Raw genomic sequence first — 27,221 nt, 5'->3', positions numbered from 1 at the left:
GCTTAATGGTGCTTCTGTTACCTGAAGCCACTACTGGCAATACCCGTGATTTGAATAGCCCTCGATGATTTTATAAATTTGAAGCAACAGTTTCAACCAGTTTCTCTACATGGGTTGTCAAGATGCACAGCAAGGCAGTGTCTGAATCCCAACATATGTTTGGCCATATTGAATGTGGCAATGTACTTTTGTTACTTTTCAATTACTTTGTATGTATTAAACCTTGAGACCTCAATTTCATAGAATCACAGAGTCCATATATACCCCTTTTTAATAACCACATAGAATCTAGCACATTGCTGAACATATGACCAACATGAGCCCATAGCACATACTTGGTCTTGATTAATTTCTTGACTCTACACAGTTTAATTGCAAATAGATCCTCCTTTCATGACCACCAATTTAAAAGAGTTCTTTCCACTATAACATCTATTTGACTTTCATCATAGCCCTTATCACTAACCCAAAATATCTTGTCTATCAACGTGTCACTTGTCTCCTGTCTTTCCTATTACAACGTAAGCTACATGCAGGCACCTTGCATGTCATACATCCTCAAGAACCTAGAAAAGTGCCAGAGGAAAAACAGGGCTCAGATAATATTTGTTATTTATAACTAAATTAAGCCCCATGGATACAATGAAAATTTTTTAAGTATCATTTTTATTTCTTGGTATGGATTAGATATACAAAATAGTACATGTCTTTTCCATGTTTGAAGAACTTCATGAAACAACCTGTCAGATGGGCTCTAATTTGATAAAACATTTTCCCCCTTTGTGAGGATAATTTTGCCTTAGAAATTCACATGCAAAAATGTGAAAAGTCCTCCAGAGTACTTGTTATATTTTAAGATTTGTAGAGATGGGTTATGATATAGTAATTATTGGACCACTACATATTTGTGTAATGCCTGAAATACATCCTTTGGGTGGAATTACCTTACGATAATCACACCATGTGTGATACCTAATTATATAATATAAAAATATACTTTTAAGGATATCCTCCACTTGTCTGAAACTCAATGGAAATATTTATTATCAGAATTAGGAATTATATGCCTATTGGCCATGCCAAAAATGCCTTATCTTTAACTTCAAAATTAAGTTTTTTAAAAAAAAATTTATTTAGCATTTTGATTTTCAATATGCTTTTTGAGTCTTTAGTTGTTCAAGCTAAAGGCAAACATGCTCAATAAACATTACAATAAAGGGAAAACAACTCAACTGTTTACGAATGAACAGCAACATTACTGAAAAAACTCAAATATTTTCTCGTATCATTAATGCAGAATAGCAGCATAATTGCTACTGATTCACTAGCTATGTGAGGGTTCATAATTTACATTTTTTAAATTAACTAAGCCCTGATTATAACCTTTTGTCTAAAATAACTGACCTTGCACATATCATTCAATTTTTCTTTTTTTTTTTTTTAAGGCTCTCATTCATTCAATTTTTAAACAAATATTTAGCAATCATTCTGTTCGCTAAGATATTTCTTTTGGGAAGTGAGATACAACAAAAATACCTTCTACTTGTAGCTGAAGTTTTGGTAAGAGAAGACGAGAGTATAACTCACATTTATTTCAGAATTACTGGAAACCCAAGTACAAAAGAAAGCAGGATCTATACAATCTTAAAAGTAACTGTTTCCAACAATAAAACATCACACAGAATGCCAGGGCCTCCACTGACTCAAAAAGAATAAATTTCGCTTAGGATATAATAATAAACTCAAGTTGTATTATTAAAATGCAAAATTCGAAAACCATCTTGCAAAGTGACGGAATGGGCTTTGTTAACAATCGAGTTTTTCAATTTGCCTAAAAACTGAAAACCTTTAGAAACCTCTGAGGTGACTTCCTGACCTTTACTGTATTACAAATAGGCCTGATGTTCAAGATCCACATCCATTATATGCCTGAATGAGCTCAGTATTTATTGTTCTTTCATATCATTAAAAGAGCTAAAAGGTTGGGAAAATGCATAATGTAAAGAAAGGTCAAGTGGTAATCATGGTGTGAAATGCTGTTACATGTGTAACTATAATAATTCTTTAGATTTTACGCTCCCTGGAGAGGAAGTTGTTCAAAATTGTTCACCTACAAAGGTTTATTTTGTGCTAAATATAGCTCCACACTCTAAATGCTGGAATTAGCCTGACCTTTCGCTCTTCAGCATCGGCGACGGCCTTTTCCCGGCTCACTTTCTCCGTCTGAAGCCCGATCTTTGTGATCAGAGCTTCAGCATCGTGATTTCTCAGCTGTAACTCGGCTTCTTGAGAGGCAAGTCTGGCTCTCAGGTCTCCTACCTAAAGGAAAAGTCATGACTTTGAAGAAACCTGTGTCAATAACAACAAACATCAGATATAGCTTATTTTTTTAAGTGAATTCAGGGATGCCTAGCACTTTCTATTTTACATCTGTTTCTACCCTGATCTGACTTAATTCCACGTGCAAAAATGCAGCCCCATTTTTTCTAAACACAGAAATCAACAGAATAATGTTTTTCAATGGTTTTGCAGAAAAAGTCATTAATTTATGTCAGCACCAACTAGACATTTATCTTCTCAATTCAGTCAGGGAAGCACCACCAGCTGTCCCCATCTGAGCACATGTCACCCAAGCATGTGTCACTCATGCTCCCTGCTTTTCTGGCTCTGTGGGGTATAAATATTACTGGTTGTTGTTTTTTTTTTTAAATCATAGAAACAAAGAATCATAACCATTTATTTTGACTCTTTTGCTAAAAACACTTCAGAAATTTCATCTTGTGGAACCACACTCCATTCCTATATCCAAGGATGTCTGTAACCTCCCCACCAACACCGGTTTTTTATACTCTACCTTAAAAGACACGATTGGTACCGTGACTGCTACCTGTAATATTAGACTTTAAACTGATTTTTTAGCCTCTCTATGAACTCAGGGTCACACTGCACAGTGACGTTTGCATCTCTCTTCTTTTCAGCCATGTGAAACTAGTCACATGTTAGGCCAAAATCAAAATCATCATCCAAGAGTTTAGGAGGAAACTTATTTCAAGCCCTGATTTCAGTCTCTAAGGAAGCTGTTAAGTCTGAAGTATCCAAAGCAACTCAAGCCCTGGATGCGAGGCCTTATTGAGGAAGAGAAGTCACTTGGGTTCTCTATTATGACCTATGCTAAATCTACAGAGGGGATACGTGGCTATGAAAGGGGTTTAGGGCTTTACTGCAATGCATGAACAGCGCTATGGTTTGGACATATTTCAGACGGCATGGATATCCAGCTCTGCGGGACTGCTGCAGGGTCACAGGCTCTAAGATGAAGACATCTTGCTCTGCACACCACCTGATCTCACATTATCAGACTTTCCAGTTGTCCACATAGGAGACTATGCTCCCTCTTCATGATAAATTGACTTTTAAAACTCTTAAGATGCCATTAAATATTCCAACCACTCTTCTGATATTAAGAGCACGACATGCACAAATACCTAACGGAAAGAAATCATCAGTCGTCCTTCCATTAAGACCTTGTGTATCTTCTCAGACTTCCTGCCTGTTGTTTCTAGCCGAGGGGGAATAAGGAGACCCCAAACAGCCGTACACCTGCCAGACAGCAGGAATCACCTGCCCCTTTGTTTCTTCCTCTCCCCAATCCCCAACTCATCAACACACAGCTGAGATGACTGTTAGGAAACCACAGACCTCTCTCCTTCTTCTTCTCTATGACTGAGATGCTGGCACCACTGAGATGAACCAGGATGCTACTCTCTGCGCTTTAGTCTCTGTTATTTGGGAAGAAAATTCTTTTAATGCAGCAGAGGCCCCACCAGTACCGACAGTTCAGTCTAGCCAACACTATCATTTCCTGGGGCAAAGTCAACAGGCTCAGTTTGGGTCATAACTCAGAGGAACATAAATGCTCTGGGACACAGATCTCCTTCACTTTTAGCTTAACAGGACTCCTGGCAAAAAGTCTTTACTAGGGAAAAGGGTCTTGATTCAAGTGAGATGGAATTGGAGAGATGGGGAGAGGGAAGAAGAAAGAGAAAGAAGGCAAAAAGAGTAAGATAAAACATATAAAAAAGGGAGAGCAAAGAAAGACATTCTTTGAAAGGGAAGGAAAAGATGCACATGTTTGGGGGTTTTCCAGCAACTACTCTTTGCATCACTCACTTTTGGAAACTGTCCTGGAAACCTCTCACTCTGGTTTCTCTTTCCCAATTGTGGTCCATCTACTCACTGCTCAGCACAGATCACAGTGTTTCACCAAAGAGCCGTTCCTGGTGTATGAAACGAAGCGGGAAGAGGCAAGTGATGCTCTGGCCTTTAGAACACTTGAAGGACATGGCCAGAGAGACCTTCAGGGTGAAAGGCACCAACATACACTCCCCCTACCAGGTTCTGCCTTATTTCCAGCCTAGGCATGGATGGGCCACCAGCACCCTTGGGGGGAAAACTGGCCCAATTTCTTGAAAAGCATATGGATGTATGACCTGATGACAAATACTCTGAAAAGGCCACAGGAGTTTCCAATAGTGAGAACTGGGCCCACCTCCAAAGTCTTTGTCTACTCTCATTCTAATTTCTTTTACCAGTCACAGAGAGGCAGCTTGGAACTATGGGCTTTATATAGATGTGGGCTCAAACATGAAGCTCATGAGCTCTGTGGCCTTCAACTCTCATATGTAAAATTTCAGTAGCAACACCTACTTCATCAACTTGTTTGGTTTTTAATCATGAAATCAGATGATATGTGTACAGACCCACACATGAAATCAGATGATATGTGTACAGACCCACACATAACATCCTATGCTAATTCTCTCCTGATTGACTCCAGGAGGTTAGTGGTGCTGTCCTTCAAGATAGCGGAGGCCTTATGGTCGAGGATGAAGGCAACACCGGATACTTTCATCTAAGAGAGACAGGGGCTAAAGGGAGCAGATTAGACACCAAGGTCAGAGAAAGCAGCTGTACTTAGGGACCGCAATCACAACAACCCTTATCACAGCATCGGCCAGGAAATGATGCCTTCACTGGGGGTTGAGAACCTGAGACCAAAAGGGATCTGACTTCCATTGTCCTGTGACAAAGTTCCTGACGATAAGCCCAGAGCAGTGGGAGCTGAGAGGGGAACCAGCTGTGCCTGCTCTGTTCAACATCTCAACACGGCCCTGCACGGAGTCAGGCCAACAAGAGAAAGGCTCTCTCCAAACCAGCTGTGATAGCCTAATTGGCTGATCCCTATCCAGGCTTAGGAAAGCAGGAACTGCGTGTTATCTGTATCATTAAACTGTAAATTTTAGCACTAGCCATCTTATACAAGTGGGTTAAAATGCTGCTTCAAAAGTAAATGTTTTTTTTTTTACATTTTAAGAGCACTGATTTCACTCAGTAGTAACATACCCTGGTCATACCTGAGAGGCAGTGGTTTTTAGCTTCTGGATGCCATTCACCAAGTGCTCTTTCTTCTGTGATACCTCTTTTTGCTTCTTCTTCAATAGGTTCTTAAACAGTGATATTTGTTCCAGAAAACTCTTTGGGGTGGTATAGTTGTGTCTTCCCTCATTCTGGTAATAGCTGGTACTCATTTCATTTACGCTAGTGTGAACGTGTGCCATGAAGAGGCTAACAGAATCCTTATCCAGGGGCTGAAACATACATACGGCAATTCATATGAAATTCTCTCCAATGAAAACAAGAATGTGATTTTAAAAAAAGAAAAATCAGCAAAATTATACAGTATTTATTTTCTAAAAGCCAGAACAACTTAGTTTCTAGGAAAACTTAGTCTTTCAGCGATGTCCACAGGATTAGAGAGATGACAAGAAAGCTTTCAGCTTAGTAACCTCTTCTTGCCAAGTAGGGCAAAGGATTTATATGTGCTTCACATACCAAACCCAGAAGCCAAGATGCAGCACAAGCACTGCTTTTCACAACTTGATTTTTATTAAGTGTGTGAAAGAGAAAATGGAGAAACTGAGACACAGTACTCAGAGAAGTATTTTTGGTGGCGCTTTGAAGCTAAACTTCAGCCAAAGAAAACCAACAGTCAGTGAAAGAAAAAAAGCTTAAACTGAGAAATACACAGTTTTATAAGAACTCATGTGGAATCAAACTGGAGGGTAAAGTATAAAAGTCACTGCTCCTGGGAGAAAAATATTATGATTGTATGCATTCTCATTTGGAAAAAACAAAAAAAGTGAGCAACTCTCCTTTGCAGATTTACTGGAGAACCCCCCCACTAGACATTCTTTCCGTGTTGTCCTCTATGACTTCTGAAGTAGTTAACTTTTTAATTTGTGGAGTCACATCTCCCTCATTTTAATGATTATTTATTGCATTCTGTACAAGATGAACCAGGTTCAATTAATCAAGGGAAGCCTAAAAATCAATTAATATGAATTAAATGAGCTACACTAACTCTTAGGAAAGTCACACATAATTTACCAAAGTGTTGTCAATACAGCTCAGGCATCTTTGGGGAAATTGCGCACCAGTGGCTGGTGATGCAGTTAAACGTTTCAAACCTGCGCCATTAATATCACAACCAGGGGTGCGAGGAGAGACAGGCGATTCTTGTTGGAGGAGAACGGCTCCAGAGCAACGTCTAAACGCTTCGCCTTCCAACCTCACGGAAAATGCCTGATTGGGTTTAAAATATGTACATATTGGATTGTTCTGCATCTTAAAAATCCGTCACGCTAGAACCAAAAATGTTTGTAAAGCAGAAGTTATAGAATGATACAAATCCTGAATATTCTTTGTTTCTACTAGATCTGAGATGTATGTATATTACCAAATAGCGAATTCAGAATATAAATTTCTAAGGAAGTTATGCAACACAGTATAAATCATATCCCCTTGGGGATTTTGTTTTTTAAAGAACTTGACTGCAATATAAACATGGGCAGAAATTCACTCCTGTCTTTTTTTAATGATGACTAAAAGCCAGCATGCATATTTCTAAAATATAGATAAATATGTCCCCAGCCAAGTACAACCTCCTTGCAGAAAAGAAAAAGAAAAAAAAAAATCCTGGCCTCTGCCCAACCATGATCCTTATGAGGAGGCTTCTAGGCTGCCCTGAAAAGCTCTCTTTAACAGCAGTTTCATTTGTAAATCCACGATGGAAGAAGTGGTTTCCGGTAGAGCTGGAAGTGGCCCTAGACAACTTGTCTCAATGGGGCAAAATAACTATTGTTATCGGGCTTAACAAAATGGCACAGCATGGGAGACTTGCAGAGCCAGGGAGCAGCTGGTTGTAATTCACACTGTTTTTCAGAAAACTCTAATCGTTCCAGAACAGACCTCTTTGATGACTGGTCTTCCCTGCATTCTCAATTTGTCACTTTCTCTTATGATAAGGTCAGTAGTGACAGCACTTCCTGACATTAACAGCTGTGGCTTTTAAAAGGGTCATTGTAGAACTACTAATTGCAGTAATTTCATTAGCATAAATTATTTATTCTGTCATTCATTTATCTCCAGTTTTCTTTTGGGGGGGAGCCGGGAGGAGATGGCTGCTGGTGCTGGTGTGGCTACAATGATGGTGACGCGATGCTGTATTTTTCACTTTTAGAGCCAGGAGTGAAGAACATCATTCCTGCTACATTTGGCCCCTTAATGAAAACCGGTTGATCCCATTTGTAGTCATTTCACAGCCAATTATGGTGAAGGCAAAAATAAAAATAAGCAAAGTAGTTATAAATCCAAGGTTTCCCCACTAAGATGCTTTGGAAAACTTAGTATCCAATTCATAATCAAATGCAAAGAAGAACCTGTTTTTTCCTCACATTAAGAAAAAGTTTTTAATTTCTACTCTCTGTGTTGGCTCACTGTGAACAGAGAAACGCAAATAAATCTCTTCTATTTGGTGTCTTGGTCCTCGGGCAGGGACAGTCGCTGCCACACCAAGCATCCCAGCCACCTGACTCTCAAAGCAAATGCCCAGGATGTCCCTGTTGTTGAACATGACAGCAAAATTTGAATGAAAACCAATGCCTGAAGACCAGAATGAAATCAAACACTGTTACACAGGATTTTACACCTTCCCAAGACCAGCAAAGACGACTATATATCTGTACTTTTCCATTCAGTATTGCAAGAATATTGTATTCAAGGGAGGGAAATAGGAGGGGCCAAAGGGGGCAGATGGAAAAAAAATGGTTTTCAAGTTTAACCTGGGATAATTTTGTAACATATAATGTCATACACCTACTGTCCATCTTGGTAGTTTTTCTCAGAAATTATTTTTATGTTCATTTTTCACAGCTTTACTTAACTATAATACACAAAAATTATAAGTATTTAATACCTATGTTGATTTTCAATAACTCCAAATCTATTTTTATTTTTTTATGATTAAATTCTTTTAATAGTAGGTCTTTGTTGGCTATTTTAAATATAGCAGTGTGTACATGCCAATCCCAAACTTACAGTATAACCTATTTGAACTTTTTAGCTCCTTTAGGGGCTGGTCAAAGTAGAGAATCTATTATATACTGTGGTTGTAAGGCTGTTTATCAAATAACAAAAATTTAACAATGCACAAAATTGGCAGTATTATATTTGAGCTCCTCTCCTCAACTCATAATGCTAATGGACTTCCAGGGGAAAATTGTGGAGGCAGCCAGGGATGTGGTGTTTGAATCGTAGGACCTGGGTTAGATTTCCAGTTCTGTCAAGTTGGGCAAGTTATTGCATTCCTTGTACTTCCTACTGACCACAAAATCAAAAGTTAGACTTTCCTCACTCCCTTTTACTCTATTTCTTTTCTTCCTTTCCTTTTACTCCTTCGAAAGAGGTAAATATTTGTGCAATAGTCCAGACCAAGATTTAAGAATATAAGCTCTGGCCTGAAAGTGCTGATGGGCTCCTTACCTGCTCAGTGATCTTGCGCTATGGCTGCCGGCCTCTCACCCGTACAACAGGGAAACCAGCAGCCCCTGCTTAGAAGGTTGGTGATGAGCACCCAGAAACAAGGCAGATGCAAGGCAGGTGTTACCCTGCTCTTGGTGATGGTAATAGTACCAACAGTAGTCCCCGGAAGATTACCACCAGACAGAGCAACCACAAGTGTTAAATGCAGAGCCAAATGGTTTCCTAAATTACATGCCGGTTTTTTTGGTTTGCTACTTTGGTGAAGGCATTTTATTGTTAGTTTATTCATGTTTTTTTTATTTTTGTATTTTAAGTTTAGAGACCAAGCCTGGGTTGAAGGCAAGCTTAAGTCCAGCATAAACTAGCAACCTCCCAGATGAGTTTCCAATCCTTGAAAGAGGTAGCCTTCAATGGTTTACTGACAGAATATTAAAACAAAGAAGCAATTGTGGACTGGGGGCAGGAGGAGGTAAGATGGACTCCAGCTACCCCTCTCAGAGCAAGCAGACAAGGCAGCAGATGGTTCTGGTGAGGCCAGCACTGGAGGAAAGCCACAAAGCTACAATTAGGAGGTAATGATGCCTCCATTTGATTTGCTAAACTTTCAACTTAACAGCATGTCCAAGTTCCTGGGCAGCTATAGAAACTGGACCCTACTTTCCAGGTAGAGGGGATTCCTAAAGTTTTCATAACTGCAAAAACCCTGGAAAGCAGCTTTCTACTGCTTTTTGCAATTCTCTTCTAAATTTAATTAACAGGCACAGAGCAAGAAATGTATGGCAAACAGTATATTAGTGCACATGTGCAAAGGAGAAAGGGGAGTGAAGAATGCGGAGTACATTAACCACCACCTGGGCCTTTTCTCACCTGTTTGAATATATAGGCTTAAGCCAGTATGAGATTTAGGCAGATTCAATAGAAATTTGGTTGCATTTGTTTTTGTCATGATCTTTTAAAATGACCTAAGTATTCCTCAGAAAGAGGCTATTCTTCACAAATTCATAGAATTTCTATTGCACAAGGGTATCTTCCTACTTTTGAAATTCACACTGCATAACCCTCACTTATATGTCACAGAAAGAACTGCACTTAAAATCATTAACAGAAATGCTGCCAAGGTACCTATCACTAACAAAATGTTTCTTATGCTTCATGCTTGGCCTAACATTTTAAAAGGAAGCTTGAGATCAGTAAGGAAATCAGTCTTTGAAATATAGCAGTACAATAACCTTCCTCCTTGAGTGGACCTTTTTCCATGACTGGTTTGGAAAATGGTAGGAAAATATGTCGTTCCTATGTTGCCAAACCTTCAACAAGTTCTGGATGGAAGAGGTGGAAGAATGTGGAATAAAGTCATTTTATTGACAAAGCTGATGATGTTGAGTTGTGTAACTATTCTGAAGTATCATGGCAAAAGGACAGAGAATTTTTACTTGCCAGTTGGCCAACATGCCTGAAAAGGATGGGCACGGGCTCTGCCATCTTGCTCATATCTTTTTTTCTACTCTTTCCAAAGCAAATCTCGCTCCTTAGAGAGCTCATTTTTCATTTCCATTTAATAATTTCTCTTCATCAAGCCTTGCTTTCAAGTATGTCAATTATTCATTTTGATCTTGAAAAACCAAAATATTACTTAACTTTTAACACCTGTTTCTGCCTTTTTTCTGGAATTTTCCTAATTGGGACCCATAAACTTCTCAATTAGATCTCCTCCCAATTATCATTTGCAACCCGAATCCCAGGGAGAGCCAGAGGATCTTCTCCCTCCCTATACCATGTCTTCCATCTCCATTTCCAAGTCTCCTAGGAGGAGTGTATGTTGACACAAGGTCTTCAGATAAATACCTGGTGATACTTTTTTTTAAGAAGATTTATTTTATTATTTATTTATTTATTTATTTATGGCTGCATTGGGTCTTTGTTGCTGTGCACGGGCTTTCTCTAGTTGTGGTGAGCGGAGGCTGCTCTTCGTTGCGGTGCAAGGGTTTCTCATTGCGGTGGCTTCTCTTGTGGCAGAGCACGGGCTCTAGTGTGACAGCTTCAGTAGTTGTGGCAGGTAGGCTCAATACTTGTGGCTCGCAGGCTCTAGAATGCAGGCTCAGTAGTTGTGGCTCACGGGCTTAGTTGCTCTGCAGCATGTGGGATCATCCTGGACCAGGGATCAAACCCATGTCCCCTGCATTGGCAGGCAGATTCTTAACCTCTGCACCACCAGGGAAGCCCCAATACCTGGTGATACTTAAGTGTCAAACTCTTTTGGTATTCTGTCAGCTGTCATTTTAGTTCAATACCAGGTAACAGAAAAGTAGCACATTTACTTAGACTCAGTCAGTCCACACCCCTGGATGCTAAGTGTGTACTGATTGAAAATTATATGTCAACACACACAAAACTGCTTGCTTTTAATGAATCCTTTCTCTGTGGCTAAAGGGGGGTCACCTTGAATAAGTACCTTACACTCAGCAAATGAGGTCAGTAATTAAGAAGTGCCTAAATTATGCTGATAACTCTCAGTCTTAATGGTCGAAATTAAAACTAAGAAAGTGATCAAATTAGTGCTCATTCAAAAAAAATGTAAAAGCTGTTTCTGACCTCTACGGAAAAGGCCCCACGCATTTTTAGAAGAACGTGGACATGTTGCACTCTGAATTATAATTATTGCTCCTGAGCAACAAATTAGGAAGGTGGGAAAGTTAAATAAGCACACAGCACTGGAATGAAATCGTCTGGCTAATTTGTTTCCAGGCATAATTCAGCTTGATAGAAATGGGAGAGTGCCTTTTAAATTCCTATTTGGCACTCAACATCCTATAGGAGGCATCATGCTACCACCAAATAGAGCTGAGCACCTGCCAGGAGCCCTCTGAACTTAAAATGATGCAAGTCCTGCCTCAGCCAGCAGATGTCAATGGTCACTGGCATATCAAAGCTCCTTCAGGAGGAGCTGTTTTCTAAGTGGCATCTACTCTGACAGAAGAAAGCCCGCACCAGAGCAGCAAAGGCAAGGGGCTTAAAGCACTGTGCCAGATAGTAAATTACAGCACGCTACCGGCTCTGGTTTCCTCCCATTTGAGAAATGAACATTAAGAAACAAAGCACCCTGGTCCTTTTCTCTTCCTTACCAAGCCAGCCTTATCAAACGCACTGGATAAAACAGAATTTTGCTACCAAAAGATACAGACTGGCTCTCTTCCTCTAGTAAATTGGTATTCTGAATGCTTCTTGCAGTCATTAGAAGACAAAATAATGCTCTATATAATTCCAGTAATGCAGTAGACCTAGCAATAGCCAAAGAAATTTGGGTTAATAACTGTAACCATTATTTATCATATTTAATGGTTTTCCAGATTTTAAAGTATACAATATTTCTGGTAGACTTTATCTAATGCTAGCGTTCGTCTCCATTAAGTGGGGTTCCTTTGACTCTTCAGGAAGACACATAATGCAGAGAACAGAGTTTCAGACCGAATCAATCACTCCTGTGATGGTCCATCACTCTGTTCATGAGAACAAATTTACATGTATTTTCCTACATGTAAGGAGTGCTTTGCAGCGCCCCCGACCGGTGGGTAAAAGTATCACTCAAAAGAATAGAATCACACATTAATATTACTCACTCTTTACCCCCCAAATCCAGATGTTGTTGTTGTTTTAAAGGTCCAGGTAAGTGCATTCACCCTTAGGTGTGAGTGTAGAGACAGGCAAGAGAAAGAACACTCTGGATATGGAAAAACCACTGAAACAGAAGAGTTCATTTTTTTCATTGCTTTATAGAAATGTTTTAAGTGTGTGTTTGGAGAAAAGAAAGTGAGAGGAGCTTTGTGAATGTCATACAACCTCTATCATATACATTTTTAGATGCTGCATGACAGTTCTTGCCTGGCAATCCAGCACTAAATTATCAGATTAATAGACTTTTGGAAAAGGAAACAAGCAAGAAACCATATACGATAAAGCTGTATACATTATGTATATAAAATATATATGTAAATATAAATGTGCAGTAAAGCTAGCTGCATTACAAATAATTAAATAAGTAAATATGCCCAGATTTCTAACCATCTGGCCACCAAAAGACGTAATATTCAACAAAATGTCAAAGGATTGCTTTGGGAAAGCAGCAGTTATGCCTTTGGGAGTAAGGGAGGCTACAGCAGGTTTCCCCTGTTCACGAAAAAGTTTCAACTGGAAACAGACATCCCTCTTTATGTATCCCCAGTTTTATTTTTGGCTCTGAGGATCACTTTCCCTGTCTGACTTATTTGTAGGCATCTTTCGCCTTACCACTCCATGCAATCAGAAGACAAACCTCCCTGCGAAATGTTTACAATCACCATCCTTCCAAACAGTCAGAAAGGCGCTCTATACATGCACACATTTCAGGAGGTCTACGGGATACCTTCTTTTCTACACTCCTTTTTCTCTTTGAATCTGAGTGCTTGAAGTTCCTTTTTTTTTTTTTTTTTGGTTTCATGCAACCATTTAAAATTCAACAGGAAGTGCAAACTTCATTGTGAGCAAATGACATAATCTATAAAACTTAAACCCATAAAACAAGAAGCAGATACATTATTTGACTTAGAGATTGTTGAATTTGTAGGGGCTGCTTTTTCACCTATCAATACCGAAATGAGGAAAGATCTCAATTCATTGCCTTACTTTGTTAAGATCAAGCACTGCATGGCTACGGGGGGCTACTTTTTTGTTTAGGTTTTTAGTTATGGATTTAAAGGATTTATATTCAGGAAGCCCTGTTACAATTCAAGGAAGTAATGATCCTGGCCTTCTGGTGACTCAGTGGATAAGTAAGAACTTGCTCACGTGCTGCGTGTGTGTACACATCTCAACTGATACAAAAAGATCAGCCATCATATTCCATAGAACATAAACTCACAATATGATCTTATCATCTTAAACAAACAAGGACAACTTTCTGCTAGGAGGTGTATTTTGGAAATTATTTACTGAAGACGGATCCGTGAGTGCGTGTGTGTGAGAGAGAGCGAGAGAGAGCTATTTGGAGGCTGACACAGCATACCTCAATTCCCTTGGTTTCCTCAATGAACCTCCTGCTGACTGTGACCAGAGCCTCCCTCGGCCACGCAAGGAACCAGTCAACAGCCGTGCAGTTAACTAGGGCTGGGAACTTCTGAGCTCTACTTCTCAGCGTGTGACCAACCGGAGAGAAACACAAAATGACCTGTGGAGACATGGGGGCAGGGCAGAACCAGGAGGGTGATGAGTTAGCAAAGGATTACACTGCGACCCTGGACAGTGAAAGAAAGGCGCGCAGCCAACCGTGACATTAAACTAGCCTAAAGCACACAGAGTGGAAAGCAACATTAACCTCCTTGCTAATCAAAGGACCAACTTGCCCCGTCGGACATACAGAAGCACTCTGTGTGCTTTCCTTAAAATTGGTTCCTCTCCTTCTAAACAGTTTTGATGGTCATCATGCCTAGTGGGAAATTCATTCTTTTCTATTACACAATTTACACTGTGGCAATAAAAAATAAAAATAAAAACAAAATCTCCATGATACAATAATACCAAGACTTTCATCTTCTGCCTCCTATTCTGTAATTCACTAGGCTCCGTAAAACTGTATGATACTTTTAAGAAAACAATGTTTTATCATATTGAATGTTTACTGTGTTTCCACTTAAAATAAAATGCATTCACTTGAGTTCACACTTAACATTTTTAAAGGAGTAAAAATTTTAGTTTATACATGATCCTGATGAGAAATTTGTAAATTTCCAAAGTTTTATTTAAGTATTTAATGACTTGAGAGTTAATTTAAATCGGAGTTTCTATACTCTCTTCAGTGACCCAGGGTTGCTTTCTATCAGGAGTGCCTGAGTTCAGCTGTGACGTGTCACAGAAGCTCAGTGAGGGAAGCAGGTTGTCAGGAGTTGGGTGGATCTGACTGTCCTTTCAGGGCCTTTCAGACATGGTGTCCTATGTAAAGCACTAGCACAAAGGAGGTGTTTAGGCAGCGCCCCTTTTGTCCTCTGCCTTCTTTCCCAGGTCCCTGTGGACTTGAGGGCAATGGGGAGAATGATGCCAGCTGGGGTGAGTCTGAGTCTTGGTTTCCTGTTTTCTAGACACGGCTCTGCAGTTCTTTCAATGAAGTCTTTCACACTTTGAGATCAGGCAACTAACAAAATCACTTTGAAGGGATATGATTTTTCCCACGTAGCATTTTAAAATTCATGTCATAAAAATCATAAAACTATGTGAAACCATATATTCTCATTTAACAGGTGTTTTTACTATATTAATTTTATATACTATGGGCTCTTCAACAACTCTAGAGATGAATCCTAAGATCTAAAATGATTTTCAACAATGCATTAGCTGATTGATCATTTATTTTTTATACTCAATAGTCTAGTTACAAACTAAATAATCGCTCTAATATTGCATGTGCTAAGTAAACAAGCCTCAGTAACAGCACAGAATTTTCCCTTAAGCGTCAGTTTTTAGGTTTCTCTTAACAGCCTTGTCTCCCCATACATGAATATTTCCCCTTTCTGTCCACGAAGTTGGCTTTCCACACCCAACTTACCTCTCATTCGTGACAACTTTAGAAACTTCATTTACACATAATTGTAGCAGACAGAGAGGGAAAAAGCATCATTTATTTGAAGTCCTAAATATTTCCATCACTTTTACACCTATTATATTTATACACTTAGATTACTGGCATACTATCAGGTCTTAAGAATGTGTTAGAAAACAAAGTAACTGAACCATGTGTGGTTAGCTTCAGGAAAAAAATAATTTAGGTTAATTTAATAAGATGCCTTAATTATTTATTGAAAGATAATACAGAACACTGACTTAAAGAATTATTTTCCTTTTCTACAATTTTACAGTTGAAGACTTTTTTTTCTATGTAACTTATTGTGGCTTAAACAAGGATCCTCACAATGCCATCTAAATTTCACATGGAGGGCAGGTGGCAGGAGACCAGTGGTTCTCAAATGATTGTTAGGAGCTGGTTAGAAATGCAAATTCTTGGACCTACTCCAGACCTAGGGAATTAGAAACTCTAGATGGGGCTTGGCAAGCTGTGTTTGCAACAAGCCCTCCAGGTGATTCTGACACCCACAGCTATAACCTAACAGTCTTAAAATTTCTGTGGGAATACCTAAATGAAATATTTACATTTTAATGCTTTTGCAGTTGGTGAAATACTCACAGAATCTAAGTCCCTATGACATACAGATTGAAGCAGAAAATCTAGAGAATTTAAAACAAATTAGATAATCATTAATAACCTAACTTCTATCATATAAAATTGACCCTGGGAACTAAATTAGAGAAATATGCTTATTTGTTAATACTTCTTAAGAAGGGAAAGGATGCTGTCACAGCAGCCTTGAGGAGTACGACTGCCCCAATTCTCAGCTCAATTATTTCTAGCTTTACTAGAAATCTAGCACAGAAATTCTCTCCATCCAGCTTTCCTTGGTAGTATTCTGAGAGCCTATGCTAACATCTTGAAAGTGCTGGTTGTTCTGCTCTTTTAAAAAACAGTCTCCACAACTTTTTAGATAACCTAGAGTAAACTCAAGTTGTTGCCTCAAGAAACACTACTGTGGGGGGGGAAATCATTCTATAATTTTCCTATTGTATTTCCCTAATTTCATGAGAGATTAACATAGCAAAGAATTTATAAGAAAGACGACAAATAAGTGATTAGAAAAAAGGGTGTGATGCTATCTATAGCTTACTTTTTCAGTTTTCTTGAGATACAACTGACAAATAAAATTATGACATTTAACAGGCTCAGTATAATGATTTTATAAACAGACATTGTGAAAGGATTTCTCCCTCCATCAAGTCAATTAACACATCCATCGCCCCATATATTTACCATTTTTTTGTGAGAACATTTAAGTTCTACTCAGCAGATTTCAATTATGCAATACAGCGCTATCAACTATAGTCACCATGTTATCCTCAGACTTTACCTTATAACTGAAAGTTTATAGCCTTCTACCAATCTCTCCCTATTTCTCCCAGCCCCTACCAACCACTTTTCTACTCTCTGTTTCTATGGGTTTTTTTTTTTTTTTTTTTAAGATACCACATTTAAGTGATATCATGTAGAATTTGTCTTTCTGTTTGGCTTATTTCACTTAAATAATGCTCCCAAGGTTCATCCATGTTGTCACAGATGACAGGATTTTCTTCTTTAATGTGGAATAATTTCCATTGTTTGTGTATGTGCGTACATATATGGGTGTGCAAGTATATGTGTGTGTACATCCCACATTTTCTTGATTCATTCATCCACTGATGGACACTTAGGTTGTTTCCTTACGTTGACTACCATGAATAATGCTGCTATGAATATGAGAGTGCAGACATCACTTCAAGATAATGCTTTTGTTTCCTTTGGACATATAACCAGAAGTGGGAATGCTAGATCATATGGTAGTACTATCTTTACTTTCTTGAGGAACCTCCATACTGTTTTCCATAGTGTCTATACCAGTTTACATTCTGAGAGTGTATAAGGGTTCCCTTTGCCTAACATTTTTGCCAGCATTTGTTATTTCCTGACTTTTCGATAAGAGCCATTCTAAAAGGTGTGAGGTGATATCTCATTGTGGTTTTGCTTTGCATTTGCCTGATGATGGGTGATGTTGAGCACTTTTTCACATATACCTGTTGGGCACTTGTACATCTTCTTTGAATAAATGTCTATTCGGGTCCTTTGCCCATTTTTCATTTGAATGATGATGATGATTGCCACTGAGCTGTATGAGTTCCTTGTATATTCTGGACATTAAGTCCTTATTGGGTATGCGGTTTGCAAGTATTTTCTCCCATTCCATAGACTGCCTTCTCAATTTATTGATTGTTTCCTTTGCTGAGCAGAAGCTTTTTAATTTAATAAAATTCTACCAGTTTATTTTTGCCTTTGTTGCCTTTGCTTTTGGTGTCAAATTCAAAATATCATTGTCAATGATCCCCTGTCAAGGAGCTTACCCCCCTTCCCCAGATTGTCTTTTAGGATTTTTAGTTTCAGGTCTTACAATTCTAGTCTTTAATCTATTTGAGGTGATTTTTGTTATGGTGTAAAATAACTGTCCAATTTTCCCCAACACCATTTATTGAAGGGACTATCCTTTCCCCATTGTATTTTTTTTTTGGCTCCTTTGTTGAAAATTAATTGACCACATATGCATGTGTTTATTTCTGGGCTCTCTGATCTGCTCTATTGATCTACATGTCTTTTTTTTTTTTATGCTAGTAAAATTTTTTGATTACTGTATCTTTGTTATGTGGCTTGAAATCAGGAAGTATGATGCCTCCAGCTTTGCTGTTCTTTCTCAAGAATGCTTTGACTCTTTGGGTCTTTTGTAGTTTCATACAAATTTCAAGATGTTTTTTTAATTTCTGTGAAAAATCACACTGGAATTTCAGTAGGATTACATTGAATCTATAGATCATTTTCGATAGTATGGACATTTTAAGATTATTGATTTTTCAAATCCATGAATACGGGCTATCTTTCCATTTGTGTCTTGAGTTCTTTCAAATAGTTTTCAGTGTATAGATCTTTTACCTCCTTAAATTGATTCCTAAGTACTTTATTATTTTTGATGTTACTGTAAAGATTTTTTTCTCAATTTCTCTGATAGTTCATTATTACAGAAATGCTACTGATTTTTGTGTATTGATTTTGTATCCTGCAACATTACAGAATTTGTTTATTAGTTCTAACAGTTGTCATCTGCAAATAGAGACAGTTTTACCTCTTCTGATCTGATTTAGATGCCTTTTATTTCTTTTCTTGCCTAATTGTTCTGGCTGGGACTTCTAGTATTATGTTGAATAGGAGTGGTGACAGTGAGCATCCTTATCTTATTCCTGATCTTAGAGGAAAAGCTTTCAGCTTTTCACCATTGAGTATAATGTTAGCTGTGGGCTTACCATATATGGCCTTTATTATTTCAGGTACACGCCCTCTATATCCACTTTGTTGAGACTTTCTATCATAAATGGATGTATGTTTTGTCAAATGCTTTTTCTAAGTCTACTGCGATGATTGTATGATTTTTGTTAATGTGGTGTATCATAATGATTGATTTGTGGATGTTAATATATTCCACTTGATCACGGTGAATGGTATATTTTTAATGCACTTTTGAATTCAGCTTGCTAACATTTTGAGGATTTTTGCATCTATTTATCAAGGATATTGTCCTGCAACTTTATTTTTTTTGCGGTGTCCTTATCTGGCTATGGTATCAGGGTAACACTGTCCTTGTAAAATGAGTGTTCCCATCTCTTTTATTTTTTGGAAGACCTTGAGAAGGATTGGTGTTAATTCTTCTTAAAATATTTGGTAGAAGTCACCAATGAAGCCATCTGGTCCTGTAAAATATACCTTTGAAATACTTCAGTCTACTATGATATGCCTATGAATCTTATTTTATACCTTAGGGGCCATTATCTGGTTATTATCTGAAGTACACCAAATAGAGATGACACAGGTTAGGGATGCTTAACCAGCATTTCACACACTCTAATGCAAGCATACATTGCAAAGTCAGCTACTTAAGCTCCTAGCCAACTCCTCTCATCAACATAAATGGCTGGTTAGTTAGCTTCATGGATATTGGATATGATTGTTCAGTGATGAAATGAATAGTGTTCAAGATATCTTAGAAAAATAGAAACATCTGTATTTGCACCTCCACTGTTCTATGAATAAAACATGAAAATCTACATCTTGAAGTGTCCTAGTAATTATCCCCTTGACTCTTTAGACTTTGGATTTTGACCAGTCCTGTGGAAAAGAGCTTATGGAAAGTTTCTGTATTTTTCTGCGATCCCAATGAGAAGATTAGTTTAATCTTACCATGAAAATATTTCTGTATCTGCCTCAAAGTAGCTTTCCAATAAGAGCCAGTCAGTTTCCTAAAAGCACAAAGTTGGCATTGCAACAAGTTTACAGATTTTAAAACTTCGAGACTTCTTTTAAGCTATGTATAAACTCTATGTGTACCAGACTTCAGTCTGAGACTTCCTTCTTTGAGGCGTGCCTTAAACTGGGAGATTTGGGGAGAACAGTCCCCATCCCCTGAGCAGGTGTCATCTACCTACAAGTATTGAAGTTTCCTGAAATATACCCCCAAGTAGTTCCTGACAATTGCAAATGACCAAATTGGCTTAAGTTATTTCCCAGCAGTGGATTGGAAAGAAAAGTCGGCTAAGAAAATAAAGTTAAAAATGCCCCAGACAGCTGTGCTCTTTTCTAAAAGCAAATTCTCACAAGTAAAAAGCAAACCCTGAAATCACCATCTATGTATTTTCTACAGCTCTAGCATTTGGATGTCAGGAACTTGCTTTTGGAATTCATACCATAGAATTTTCTATTCCCTTTTTTCCCTCTACACAGGTGTTATGACTCATTTGCAATAACCTTCTTTTCATTGTGCTTTGTAATACATTTCAATTTCTTTTAGATACGATCCCATGTAAGTTTATATTTATTTATATATCACTAGCAGGCCTCAGTCCATTTCCTCTCGTAATGGAAATCTGAATTGCTACCATCCCTGTATTTTTTTTCCAGTTGATATAGTTTATTCTCAGATAGAGGTAATCCTCCCACATCGTCACTTCAGGAGCTTCTATCCATAACTTGTGTTTGCATTTATCCTCAAAAGTCTCAGTATTTTTCAAAAATGTTAAGATCTGGATCTTACTGAGAGAATCCTCACAGGAATGGAGGTTTAGCCTAGAAACAATTCCTTGGCTTGGCTGTTTTAACATCACTTTATCATCTTTATATATTTTCCTGTATCAGCCCCTCACCTAATAACCTTTTAACTTCAATTATTTTTGAGATTCAATAGCCCCTTCAGCATACACACATTCCATGCATATTTACATTTATTTTCTCTCTAGGTAACACAATGAAATCATTCCTGAGGACTTTCACTTGTGAATATTGGTCAGTACAGATTTTTACAAGAGGTGAAAAATTTTTTTCACTGGAGATTTTAATTCTTTTCTGTCTTTAAATAAAAAATGAAAACTCTTCAATTCCTAAAGAAATTGTATGTGGAAGTCCAATAGATAGCAAAGAGCCAATGCATTCTTGAGGAGTAAAAACAGTAGGAATTATATTCCCCACTATATTTTCCTTCCTATATATTCCTGAAAATGAGGAGAAAATGCCCTTGTCACAGTTGCCCTGCTTGACTCCAGGGCTGGCACTGTCCACATACTACCTGCAGCCTCATAACTTCGTATAACAGTGTTTTGTTTTGTTTTGTTTAAAACAGAAAATCAGATGCCTGAATATCTACTAAATGAGTCCATATTTGAAGGACCCATAAGGCTTTGCCTTATGATGTGTGCTGCTCTGCTAGCAGAGTGGTTGCACTTTTACTGACATGATGTGATAACTCTATATACGTGCCGTTGCAAGAACAAGTGCCATCAGTGCTGGCAAACCCCATTTGTAGGCATTTAACATATGAAGTAGGCAGCATTTCAAATTGGTAGTATAAGGTAAGATTACATGATAAGTTGTGTTGGGACAATTTGGGAGAGAAAAAGTAGAAAAGCCACCTTATACTGCACAAAGCAATCCAAGGCTAAACCTTGAAGATACTATAAATTTAAAGAAAATTCAGGATTATATTTTCATAAACCACAGAGTATGCAAATGCTTCCTAAAAAGCTGTAACACACAAAATCCATGAAGAAAAAAATCAGATGTATATTTAATATATATAAATGTAAAAACAGAAGTCATTGTAAACAAAGTTAGCAGAGTTATGGTTAACTTTGTGAAAAATGGCAACAAGTAAAACAGACAAGGACATTATGGACATATGATCATTATTCAGATATATGAGGTGCTCCTATAAATCAATAAAAGAGTCTAACAAACCAATAGGAAATTTGGCAAAGGGTATATAGATGGTTAAAGGTTTCATACAGTTATTTAAAATAAAGTGTGTTTGAGTTAAACAGTTCACTCCACACACCAAATTCTTAGAATCATTTGATAGATATAGATATTTTTTTTTCCCTGTGGGAGACTTCAAATCAAAAAGGCAAAGAGGGAGGTAAAGAAAATAGTCAGAGATGTGAAAAAAAACATGTTAGTTCTGAATAGGTACTTTGTATGTGTGGCTATACACATAGAAAACTGGAAGAAAATATATCAGTAAGTTTTCAGTCGTTATCTCTAGACAATATAACTAAGCACAGTTTTTATTTTCTTCATGTGGTTCTGTATTTTTAAATTCTCTATAATGAACATATGCTTCTTATGTTATCAAAAATTAATCTCCTCTCTCTATATATACATATAACATATACTTATGTATATATATATAATATATAATATATATAATTAAAAAATACAGAATCATATGAAGAAAGTGAAAACTACACACAGGGACTTCCTAGGTGGTGCAGTCATTAAGAATTCACCTGCCAATGCAGGGGACACGGGTTCAAGCCCTGCTCCAGGAAGATTCCGCATGCCACAGAGCAACTAAGCCCCTGTGCCACAACTATCGAGTCTGCACTCTACAGCCATAAGCCACAAATATTGAGCCTGTGTGCCACAACTACTGAAGCCCGAGCGCCTAGAGCCCATGCTCTGCAACAAGAGAAGCCACGGCAATGAGAATCCCATGCACCACAATGAAGAGTACCCCGGCTCTCTGCACCTAGGGAAAGCCAGTGTGCAGCAATGAAGACCCAACGCAGCCAATAAATAAATAAATAAATTTATTTAAAAACACACAAAAAACTACATACACCCCCCCCCCCCACACCCCCATACACAGATAGATAAATAACCAAACAGACAAATATCCAAAATCTTGGGAAAGAATCAGGGGCTGCTATGTACACCAAGGGTTCTTTTTCCCATGGCATCAGATGGCCAGGAAGAAAGGCAAGAAAGAAGAGTTTTCAGGTTAACTAAAGTTAGCAGGAGAGATGAGAGTACTTTACTATAGGTGTACGATAAGAATTATGTAGGAAGAAATGCACACACACAAATATGAAGGAGAAGAGGCATTTGGCATTGATCACTGGTTTATTTTAGCCCATCCAAGGACACACATCTGGTCATCATTAATGGGCACGGCCCTGTGGGATTCAGAGGTCACATTTCACATGCCAACAGGTTCTCACTGCCCCTGCATTCCGAACAGGAACTGACTTTGGGTGGTGAGCATGGGTAATGGGGTGGCAACTTCACATCATTTAGCTTGACCTGCCAGGTGTGTTCACCAACCCTTGTAACACATTTAGCTTCCCGTGTTACCCAGCCAGGAACATATGCAAAGGAAATATCAGCTCATCAGAAATTCTGAGTCTTTAGCACACGCTAGTGAATATATCAACATATGAAACTAACACAGAGCAATCCATTATTCCTAAAAAAAAAATTCCAAGAATTTGAGGGTAATAGATACAGATGAAGAGAAAGAAGCTGACGTTTCCTAGCTGAAAGGTAACCCGTTTCTTTTCCACATCATTTCTTCCTCCGGGTAAGGTGCTGACCACTGACCTTTCTCATGATGCAGAAAACTAAGTGACAAGGCCAAGAAGGATGAGAAGTATTTGAGGAAGACATTATTCCACCTTAGCACTGAAAAAACAAACAAAAAAACCCCCCGAAACCTCCTACTCATTTTAGTAGGGAAGAGATAAATTATTCAATTAGTAATCCTGTGACAATAGAGAAAAATGATCCATATCTAACTCCAAAATAAATTCTAGCTTGTACAAGGTGCATAAGAAAAAATGTGACTATGAAGAGGCTTAGACAACAGCAGAGGTAAATATAAAACTGATCTCAATTTTGGTAAGGCCTGCCAAAGCACAGAATCACTGAAAACACATAAAGGAAAGGCCTGTTGGATTTAACAATATGAAAATGTAAAAATTCTGTACAATCTCTGTACAGAATATGAATACTAGTAAGTTCAAAAAGAACTATATAATTATCTTAAGAGATGCTGCAAGGAATCCAATAGGTAGATATTTCCTTGACCAAATACAACCTAAGTCAAAAGCCAACATAAAAAGTAACAGTAAAACATTAGAAACACCTTCTTTTGTAGATTTACCAATGCAATGAGGGAGGTTAACGGGCAAATAGAATACCAGGAAAGACAAATCATTACCTGCAGGCTATATATATCACCCAATTAATAGAAATGATTGGAGAGGCAATAAGGTAGCTGGTTATAAAATTAAAACAGCTCTCCTATATAGAAAAATACACCATTAGAAAACTTTGAGGGAGACAGTCCTTCTACAAAAGCATATATGCTATAAATGACTTTTTATCATAAAGATTAAATTCTCTCTCATTAAAAAAGCTTTCAGCATGATTTCAACCAAAATTTAAATTGAATGTGCTTCGAATTTGACAAAATGATTCTGCTGTTTATCCAGACATAAAAACATCTAAGAGCAACAAAGAAAAACTAGACAAGAGCAATGAGATACTAGATACCAAAAAGTATACTAAAGCTTTTATAACTTACACAGTACAAAGCTGGAATCGGTAGTAGTATCAAGAAAACAGAATAGAGGATTGAGAAACAGACCCAGTTAATATGGCTATCTGGCTAATAAAGGTGGTCCTCTAAATTAGTGCGGAAGAAATACATGGTGTTGAGAGGAAAGCACATCTTTTTTGGAAAAAAAGTAACCTGAAACCTCTCAGCTCACTCTTTGTCATATACAATAATAAATATATTCCAGATGTAGCATAGTTTTCAACACAAAGCATGAAAGCATGCAGGCCCTGGAATGGCTGATACTGTTGCTATTCTAAACCAGTTTCCAATTTTATTCATAAAGGCCTTGTGACAAGATCAAACATGCACTCCCTATACTCCCTGGTAGGTGGAGGTGACAAGGGACACACTTGTGAGACGTCAGCTTAGGGGTTTGGGGGGAGCTTTGGATTCCTGATTCAGAGAGCCCCAAGTCTCCTTTCCCCCCTCCTTCTTCCCACCTGGAATACAGACCCTACTGCACTCATCGTGTGATCATGAGGCAGGAAGCAGCAGGGTGGACGGTAGCGGGAGAGAAAGATGGAAAAGCATGGATTTGTAAGGGGATTACTGAGCTAGTCTGGACTCTGATGTGGGAGGGAGGTTTTCAGGAACTGTTCTTGGATAGTCTCTTCATTTGTAGCCCAAATGAGTTCCAATTGCTTCGAGTGAAGAGTTTTAAAATCCCGGAAAAAAAATACTTTCCTAAATATGTAAGAAACCCCAAATCCACAAAGGCAAACACTGATTGGTCTAATATAAAAACTTTTATTCTTGCCGTCACTGGGTTCATCCGTACCATTTGGGACGAAGTGAGAGAGTAGCATTGACATATATACACTACCAAATGCAAAATAGATAGCTAGTGGGAAGCTACTGCATAACACAAGGAGATCAACTCGATGATGGGTGATGACTTAGAGGGGTGGGATAGGAAGTGGGCAGGAGTCGCAGGAGGGAGGGGATATGGGGATATATGTATAAATACAGCTGATTCACTTTGTTGTACAGCAAAAATTGGTACAACAGTGTAAACCACTTATATTCCAATAAAGAGCTTAAAAAAACAAATGAAAAAGAAAAAAAACTTTAAAAAACTTTCCAGAGTTATAAACAAATCAACAGACATTTACCACATACACATTTAAAAGACAAATGACAGAACAGGAAAAATATCTGACACGCATATATAAACCTAATTGCTTAATATACACAGAACTCATAAACAAAACCATGAACAATTCAATGGAAAAGTGGGTTCTTTGTGACTCAGCATCAGAGGTTCCTCAGCATCACTTCTGCTGCACTGTACCCTATTCTATTAGCTGAAGCAGTCATAAGCCCACCCAGATATAAGGAGAGGGGACTTGGATCCCACTGGTGAGTCAGAAGAGCATCAAAGAATTTGTAGGCATAATTTAAAACTGCTACAAGCTGTAACTATTGAACTTAGCAATTCCCCTGTTAAGAATTTATCCTACAAAAGCAAGCAAAGTTGTGCATAAAAGCTGTATGTAAAGGATGCTCACTCTAGCATTATTTATAACAATGGTTGTTAAATTTCAACAAGCTTCAGAATCACCTGGAGGGTTTGTTAAAACATAGATTTCTGGGTCGCACCCAGAGTTTCTGATTCAAGAGTTCTGGGGTGGGGCTGGAGAACCTGCACTTCTGAAAAGTTCCTAGGTGATGCTGATTCTGCTGCTCTAAACAACAGACTTGGACTGCTGATTTATTACATTACTAGCTCAAATTCTATTGTTGTACTTGTTTTCCCACGTCACAAAGAAAATTTGATTCAACTATACCACAGTGGAACAGGGAGAAATCCCCAGCCTTGTTACAATCTAGTGAACATATGCTTAAGTCACAGTTTTGATGGGCAGAAAGCTCTCTGGGCAACCACACCTTAAATTCTGATTTCTAACCTCAGCCCAGAATTGCTCAGTAACACCAGCATGGGATTTGAAACAGGAGGATGGAGAAGAATCATAGTTACTCTATTTCTTAACCTCTACAGCGATTGCCCCTCCCCATCCCTTCCTGTATACTCCAGGCTTTACAGGAGCCACAGAGTCAGTTCCTAACTTGACAAGCGTGGAATACTAGAAGGAGTAGCCGAGTAGTAACTTTCCAAGGTTACTAAACAATACTGTACTAGGAAGTCTGGATTTTCCACATTAGCACTTTAAATTGGTTTTTTGCCACGAGTCTGGAGAGGCTTCTTTTTCTAATACTTCACCCTTCCTGTTGCTGTTACTTGGTTAGATTCTATCTCCATATGCTAGACTAAAGCATGGAGTAGTCTCTGTGGAGTAACCTTGGGTTGAGCCTCAGATCGTCTGAGCGACAGGCCTCAATTACTTGCCTTGAGGTACTAACATGATAGTCACTTCCTTAATTCAACTCTTCCTCTGCTCCCCTAATGATTTACAAAACCCTTACCTCACCCCAGTTTACTTTCCCAGCCTGATCCACCTGGTTCTTCCAACAAGAACTCTATGTCCCAGTCATTTAGAGCTATCTGGGGTTTCTCCAAATATATACCACGCAGTCCACTCTTACTCTTATATAAATGCTATTTCCTCTCCCTGAAAGTTCTTCCCCACACCATCACTTCCCCATGAATTCCAAGCCACACTTGACACATAGCACATCACTTCCTCCGGGAGGGTCTACTGCCCTTAGGAGGGATGCCGCATTCGTCTGGAATCACATGGCACTGTTTACATTGGTCCCATACTACAATTATGTGTGGTATCTCTTATC

General features: G+C 38.3%; 1 protein-coding gene across 1 annotated transcript in view; it reads right to left on the bottom strand.

The window, feature by feature from the left end:
- The window catches only part of DNAH11 (dynein axonemal heavy chain 11), a 315,727-nt gene that overhangs the window by 102,190 nt on the left and 186,316 nt on the right, over window positions 1-27,221 (bottom strand). The window contains 3 exon segments of the mRNA XM_057731719.1: window positions 2,173-2,319; window positions 5,415-5,648; window positions 13,919-14,080. Coding sequence (XP_057587702.1) covers window positions 2,173-2,319; window positions 5,415-5,648; window positions 13,919-14,080 — 543 coding nt within the window.

This window comes from Hippopotamus amphibius, chromosome 4 (assembly GCF_030028045.1).
Source record: "Hippopotamus amphibius kiboko isolate mHipAmp2 chromosome 4, mHipAmp2.hap2, whole genome shotgun sequence".
In the NCBI taxonomy this organism is placed as follows: Eukaryota; Metazoa; Chordata; class Mammalia; order Artiodactyla; family Hippopotamidae; genus Hippopotamus; species Hippopotamus amphibius.
The sequence above is the reverse complement of the archived record's forward strand: the minus strand, read 5'-3'. Positions and strand labels throughout refer to the sequence as shown.